This window comes from Cyphomyrmex costatus, unplaced genomic scaffold, assembly GCF_001594065.2.
Source record: "Cyphomyrmex costatus isolate MS0001 unplaced genomic scaffold, Ccosl1.0 scaffold45, whole genome shotgun sequence".
Taxonomy (NCBI): Eukaryota; Metazoa; Arthropoda; class Insecta; order Hymenoptera; family Formicidae; genus Cyphomyrmex; species Cyphomyrmex costatus.
This window is the reverse complement of record NW_017278747.1, coordinates 138282-146621: the sequence shown is the minus strand read 5'-3', so window position 1 is coordinate 146621 and position 8340 is coordinate 138282. Positions and strand designations below refer to the sequence as shown.

General features: G+C 34.8%; 1 protein-coding gene across 1 annotated transcript; it reads left to right on the top strand.

The window, feature by feature from the left end:
- The first annotated feature begins 5855 nt into the window (after positions 1 to 5855).
- LOC108777618 (Translocase of outer membrane 40) lies at positions 5856 to 7939 on the top strand. The gene is made up of 6 exons (XM_018544552.1): positions 5856 to 6199; positions 6516 to 6630; positions 6806 to 7059; positions 7180 to 7341; positions 7412 to 7561; positions 7641 to 7939. Exons 1-6 carry the CDS (start codon positions 6022 to 6024, stop codon positions 7778 to 7780), a joined length of 999 nt encoding a protein of 332 aa, XP_018400054.1. The 5' UTR covers positions 5856 to 6021; the 3' UTR covers positions 7781 to 7939.
- Positions 7940 to 8340: the final 401 nt, after the last annotated feature.

Here is an 8340-nt window from a genome sequence, read left to right as displayed (position 1 = left end):
CCCCCTATTTCCTAAACGGGCTGTATGCTCATCTTGAAATTTTGCAGGGATTATTGGGTCATCATATGTAACTATTTGGCATAATAAAAGTTTCAAAAATCGAGGTACCGAAAACGGGCATTTTTTGTATGGAGCTTGGTCAGGCTCTTTGGGCTGCCAATTTCACTGATTGTCGCTGCTGATTTCGAACATCAAGATGTTTTTGCGTCAAATTAAATGCAATTTTTAAATCACGAGAATTGAGAGTTAAAAGTTCCTCCAGCAATCGCTTTATAATTGGATTTCAAAGCCTGAATAAAAAAAATTATTTCGTAACATCTTAATTAAATCAGTATATCAGCGAAAACAAAAATCTTTAAGGCGTGATTCTGTGGATGTCGAAAGAAAAATGTTGTCGATTCCAATTTGTCGGATAATTGATAATCGATATTTAACTCTGACCATATATAGTCCTACGTTTTTTGGTCCTAAATCATTGGTTATTGCGACTACTGTATAATTTATTTTATATAGCGCTGATATTATTTGGAATAATATTTCTTTCGTCATTGGCTGTGAAAATTCGTAATAAATAGACTGTTTCCATTTAGAGAAAAGGCCTCGGACCATGACAACTTGGCAAGTTTTGTGCAACCCATAAACTATATTATTATGCACAAGAGAATGTTTCGAAGACGATAATGTAGATGAGGATGATCTGGAAGTTGCATTGATATATAACATCGAAAAATTGCATTCGTCTGAAATAACAGAAATAAATAATTATGTAAATGAAGAAAGTGATGATCTAGGTGATTTAATTAATTTTAATTTACTACTTTTAAATACGTATCTAGTTAAAAACTTATTAATTATTTAGTAGTTGTTTAGAGTTGCGTTGTAAGTCTGAAAAAATGTCAGCATGCGATTAAGGGGACTACATACGTAGTAAATAAAATTCACACATTACATTAGCAACCAAAATCCTGCTTGACCGTCACTTACCCGATTACATATCATATTTACTTACTTTTAAATATCGACGATCCAACACAAATCGTAATTTTATTAATTATTATTAGTTCTAAAACGGCTGAATTGTATATCTAAAATTGTATATTATTATGATTTAAAAAATTGTATAATTAATGAAATTATTGTATATATTGCTAAAATATATATGTATTACATATTGTATGTTAGTAATATATGTATAAGCACTGTACGCATATAAGTGAATACAATAGTCCTAAAAAAAACTACCAGGCAACGAGTGACGAGCTGCAGTTGCTAAAGGATTTTGAACAAGAAATATCCAAAGGTATTGTGGAAAATAAGGATCTGATTTATATACTCGGTTACGTCGCTCATGCTGGATTCACACTTCATCCGATTTTCATCGTACGACGACTCTGCAACCAATCAGAAAAATCGTATCATCGATACGAAGCAAAATTTTGTTTCCTGATTGGTTGCAGAGTCGTCGTACGACGAAAATCGGATGCAATATGAATCCAGCATCACAGATATCGACATACGCATCCAGATCTTAGGGATCCAACAAGATTGGCTCAAGTCAAAAACGATTGACTGTCGCTTATCTCCAAAGGAGGATGTATATATCCTACAAATGAATTCATAGAAGCTGGAAAAAAAATGAACATTGCATTTACTGAACTTCATGGCAATGACTTGTCGAGGGAACCACATATCTTTAACTAACTCACAGACGCAGTCCTCGATGAAATAAAAAATACTTTTCCAAGAAAAGTCATATCATGCTTCGTTCGAACACGAACGTACATAAGACTAGAGTCCTAGATATCAGAGAAGCGCAACCGATGTTCCGCGTCCTGATTAGCTGAATACAAATGAATTCATAGAAGCTGGAAAAAAAATGAACATTGCATTTACTGAACTTCATGGCAATGACTTGTCGAGGGAACCACATATCTTTAACTAACTCACAGACGCAGTCCTCGATGAAATAAAAAATACTTTTCCAAGAAAAGTCATATCATGCTTCGTTCGAACACGAACGTACATAAGACTAAAAAATTTAAATCTTAGAATTAAAAATAATAATACTGTTCACAAAAAATAAAAATAAAAACTCGTCATTTGAGTAACAAAACTTATATTTGAGTTTATGTAATCTTTTTGAGTTATGAAATAATTTTACTTGTATTACATTAAGTGCTGAAATTCTTTTATTTTGTTACTTTTTAGTCATAATTTTAAAAAAAACGACTGAAAAAAGAAATATATTTTTATTAATTTTTACATTTTCTTGCATAACTATCTTTATCATCCTTTATTTTAAATCTATTAGGATATATTTAAAAAAAATTATTTTTATTCGTAATTCGCGATATCAGAAAAGAAATCCATGTTTTCATTCATATTTCTTATTTTATTTTTTTTTATGTTAAACTATTTTCTATAACCAATTCTGATTTTAAAATGCGCGCCTGCAAATGATACTACGCTCTGATTGGTTTACTAATTCATGTCATTATGCGCAATGCTTCACTTGTTATTTTCACCATGGGTTCGAATCAAAGACAGGTCAGTTTTCATTTGCTGAATACGATAATGGCTCCAGCACACTGGACGCGGAAACGATTGCCGCGCGGCAAAATATGACACGGTAGCCAATGAACATGTTAAGGAGCTGTAAACTCATTGGCTACCACGTCACATTTTGCCGCGCGCAAGCGTTTCCGCGTCCAGTGTGTTGGAGCCATAAAAGTACTTTTTCATGCGCAGCACGCTGCAGCAGCAATTCGTTACTATTGGTTAAGAATTTTATGTAAGCTAGATGACGCACTTCCGGCGCAAAATACATTTTGCCGCAGTTCGTTGAAGTTGAACCGAACGAACAGCAAGCAGCAAGCGGCAAAATCGAGAAAGCGTACAATATGTCCGTCGTTTCATTATGAAAATATTATTTATTGCAATAAATATTAGGAAAATAAACGAAGAATGGCTTCGGATAAGGTACGAATGTTTGTAAATTAGATCATTTTATACTATACACTTTACTTTTTCAAATTTGTGATAAAGTATAAAATGATCTAATTTACAAACATTCGTATCTTATCCGAAGTCATTCTTCGTTTATTTTCCTAATATTTATTGCAATAAATAATATTTTCATAATGAAACGACGGACATATTGTACGCTTTCTCGATTTTACCGCTTGCTGCTTGCTGTTCGTTCGGTTCAACTTCAACGAACTGCGGCAAAATGTATTTTGCGCCGGAAGTGCGTCATCTAGCCTACATAAAATTCTTAACCAATAGTAACGAATTGCTGCTGCAGCGTGCTGCGCATGAAAAAGTACCTTTAGGGTGCGATTACATGTCTTTAATTAATGCGAAAATCGTTTTTTTTTCCTACCAAACTCCGAACTCCGAAATTATTTCTCTTTACTTGGCAGTATACACAGTATATACCTGTGTTAATTTCTAGTTATGCACCCAGCCGACCGAGCCGATGCCGACCATGTCGTTATCGTTCCGCCTTTCTTTTTTCCTACTATTACATGGAAAGGCGGCACGGTATAGTGACAAGTTCACATTTGTATGCATTTTCTTAAATGTATTAACTTATTTCTATGCACATTTTATCAATAATCTTATTTTTTCAACGAATCTGCTTAATAATTGCATTTAAATCTATTAATTTCATTAAAAAGTGCATAGTAACGTCAACTTGTCACTAGTCCGTGCCGCTTTTCCGCACAGTTTTGGCTCCATGTAATAGTAGGAGAAAATTAGCGCGATTCCTAGTTACTTTACCGCCTACCGCGTTCCGCGCTGCATGTAAAATCACCCTAATGCCTAGTTCACACTAGGCGCGATGAGCGATGCGCGACGAGCGATAACCAATAAGAACTCTGCTTTACATCGTCGTGTGAGCTAAAGCAAAGCTTTTATTGGACATCGCTCATCGTTCATCGCCCATCGCATCCAGTGTGAATTAGGCATAAGGCTGCGCATAATGTAGGAACAGATATTAAATATTAAAATATTAACCTATCAGATACCAGTTATACCGGAATACACGATTCTGATAGGTTAATATTTTAATATCTAATATCTGTTCTTCCATTGTGCGCAGACCCATAAGCGCACTGATATGCTGGGACTCTATTCTTGAAAAGAAACGTATACGAAAGACTAGGGAAATGCTATAGTATATGTTACGTATACTATAGTATTTTCCTAATTTTTCGTATACGTTTCTTTTCCTGGTTTCACACTGCATCCGATTTTTGTCGTACGACAACTCTGCAATGATGGAAAATTATCAATCGATGATTTGAGAATCGATGCTTTTTCTACAAATAATCGCTTATTTTCCCGATGTTTCAGGAAATCGATTAATCCCTATATCGATAGTTTTTTATTTCGATGTTACTAAAGTTGTTTCGATTTTATTACTAGGTGTTGAGATGCGTCCCTAGTGAACGCGATTCATAATACAAGGCATATTTAATGTTCACTGGGGGGCGTAATGTACTATGTTTAAGTTAGAGACCCTCTAATCAGAGTCGCGAAATAACATCAATAAGGTTAGGTCGGCGATACCATTTTCCAGCAAAAACCGGAAGTAGCGATTAAATATAATACTATTGCACGTACGAGCACCATCGCAGTTGCAATGAAAAGACTATGATTGTGATACATTAACACCTAATACATGTGAATCTAAATACAATTATCAGAAAAAAATTACATTATTATATTTTTTATATTAATACTGTATTTCATAAAATTATATTTTCTAAAATGACTGGTTGTTCTGCACCAGACTGCAATAATTCTGCAAAAAAGGGTTATATTATGAAAGTCTTTCCTTGTAATCCTGAAAAAAGAGCAAAATGGGCAGCGAATGTAGGTCGACTTAAATTTGACGCCATGACTATTTCCGGTTTTCGCTGAAAAATGTCAGCACCAATCAAAATTGGAAACGTTATTTCGCGACTCTGATTAGAGGGTCTCTACGTTCAGCAGACTCAACAGTTGAGTGAATGCTCTTTACTATTGGTGTATTCTCCTAGATTTAAAATTTGATTGGATGATCTAAAAGAATACACCAATAACAGCGAGCGCTTACTCAACTGTTGAGTCTGCTCAACGTAGCCAATTGCTGGATTCACACTACATCCGATTTTCGTCATACGACGACTCTGCAACCAATCAGAAAATAAAATTTTGCTTTGTCTCGATGATACGATTTTTCTGATTTGTTGCAGAGTTGTCGTACGAAGAAAATCGGATGCAGTGTGAATCCAGCAATTGTATCTGGAAGCATCCATTTTGACCACGTAGCTATTGATAACAGCCATTCACAGCAACCGATGCTTAGAATTTTACCACTGGATCACTATTCGAGAAATTTTAATTAAATTGGTATAATATTATTACACCTTAATTATTATAGGTATTAATTTTGTAAAAGGATGTAAATAATCGATGATTTTCGATGTTTTGAAGAAAATAATCGATGTACCAAAACGATACATTTGAAAATCGATATTTTCAGGGACGATGCTTTTTTTTGGAAATGCCCATCCCTCAACCAATCAGAAAAATCGTATCATCAATACGAAGCAAAATTTTGTTTTCTGATTGGTTACAGAGTCTTCGTACGACGAAAATCGGATGCAGTGTGAATCCAGCAATACGGTGCACATATTTCGAATGCATGGCACCAAAAAAGTTTGCACTCAGTCCGTACTAGTGCAGTCTGCCGAATTCGCCATTAGTCACAGGCTCAACTATCTTCTTACAGCATGAATCATGGCATAAATACCAGTCATATGAAAGAAATTTTGTGGTTATCTTTTACAAATGGCGACCTACGGTGAAACACGCCGTACCGTATAACCCGTAAAGAGTGATCCGGCCTGTTTTTGTCGTGTAAATACACGCTAAAAAGACGTACAGCACGACTTATCTGGTCGAACGATTGAACGAAAAGCAATCTTTGCGTAACAGATATAATAATCTTGTACTAATAAAACCGTAATAATGGGAAACGCGATGGCTGCCTCCGCACCTTCTCCACCGCCACCTCCGCCTCCGGGTCCCGGACTATTGCCAAATTTAGGGAAACCGGATCCGTCTACGGATATTTACGCGCCTACCGAAACGTCCAGTCAGGTCGAGAACCCGGGCACCATTGAGGATTTACACAAAAAGTGTAAAGGTATCTTGTCAAAGCGCATGTCATGACTCTCGAAACTTGCTTTCTCTTCGGACTACTCATGTTTTTCCAGTTTATCACAGAAAACTTTCTAATAGATTATTTCCTTGATGGCTAATAATTAATATATGATTTTCTCTACTTATATGATTTTCAGCATTGTCTTTACTAAATTTATTACATTTTTTCTTATCTAATTTATATTGTAATTTCTGATAAATTACCTTGTTATTTTATAATATCCTGAATTAAAATTTATGATTTTCACGTACTTGTGTTACATAGACAAAAAATATACATTTATATTTTATATTTTCAGATATATTTCCTATAAATTTTGAAGGAGCAAAACTGGTAGTTAATAAGGGATTGAGTAATCATTTTCATATTTCACATACTATTAACATGAGTTCTGTAATACAGTCTGGTTATAGGTAAATCAGCATAGACGAAAATATTTGCTTTATTAACATTGATATGCTTTAAAATATAATATAAATCTATATACAATATATGCGTGTGTGTGTGTGTGTGTGTGTGTATGTGTGTATATATATATATGCATGTATATGTATATGTGCTATATAACATAAACTTGGTTTTATTCAGATTTGGTGCAACTTATGTTGGTACAAAACAAATTTCACCTACAGAAGCATATCCTATATTATTGGGTGATATTGACCCAAGTGGAAATCTCAATGCCAATATTCTTCATCAGTTTGGTTTGAGGCTCAAAGGAAAATTAGCAGCGCAAGTGCAAAGAAATAAATTTACTGCTGTACAAATGACAGCTGATTATCGAGGGAATGCATATACCTGTTCGTTAACACTAGGCAATCCAGACATTATTAATGGTTCTGGTAAGTTGGTAATATGGAAAACATCTGTGTTGCATAAAGTATGTGTATGTGTTTGTGTGTATGTGTATGTGTGTGCAAGCGTGCGTAAAATCTGTTGATATTACAAATATATATTTTCAGGTGTCCTTGTTTTACATTATCTTCAAAGCTTGACACCATCGCTCGCATTAGGTGGTGAGCTTGCATACCAACGTGGACCTGGCTTGCCGGGTGGACAAATTGCGTTACTATCCGCTGCAGGGAGATATACGATTGGTGACTCCACATTCAGTGGTAGCATTAGTAAGTTGTTACTATTCTGATACTGTATCTTTTGATGATTTTTTTGTTTTTTATATAATTATTTTTTAAGGTCCATCTGCTTGTCATCTTTGTTTTCATCAAAAAGCTAGTCAACAATTACAAGTGGGTGTGGAGTTAGAAATTAATGCGCGAATGCAAGAATCGACAGCAACAATCGCCTATCAAGTCGATTTACCTAAAGCAGATTTAGTGTTTAAAGGTATGTGTTCATAATTACCTCAAGGATATTATAATTTTATTTAAATTTCTAATCTTATTTAATTTTTCGTATATTATAGGTAGCGTAGATACGACTTGGACAGTAGGAGCGGTCTTAGAAAAGAGATTACAACCTTTGCCATTTTCATTCGCGCTCAGTGGTATGATTAATCATAGCAAGCAGCAATTTAGATTAGGTTGTGGCCTAATCATTGGTTAAGAATGATATGCGGCTATGCAATTTTCAAAATGCGGATCCAAAGGAAATCGGGGACTACGCTTTATGTGCAGTCGAACAGTCATGTAATCTTAGGACTTACAATACCATATTGACTTCTTTCTGATTTTAATGGTTATCAGGGCATATTATTCCGTTAAAAATACAACTCTTGTTACAAACGATCGTTAATTTGATTAAATAATCTATACATATTTCTAGACTAGATTTCTCGTTTAATATACTGTCTGTTTTTATTACGTCTCTATAACAATCTGTAATATTAAGATATTTGTTACATAACTTCTGTTAGATCAATGTTGTTCCCATCATAAAATTCAAGTATATTTTTATGAATGAAATGTTGTAATATTATACTTAGCATGGCAAAATTAATATATTAATTAAAGGTGACAGTTCAAAGTGAATATACTTAAAGTGTATGTAACTTTCGGCTGATTTTCACATTGCCTCCGCCTTTCGCTGTTCCCCTCACCGCCCCGCGCGCAGATCAAACGCTCGAGCGGCATTTGGACCGCGCGCGGTGAGGTGAGGGGGACAGC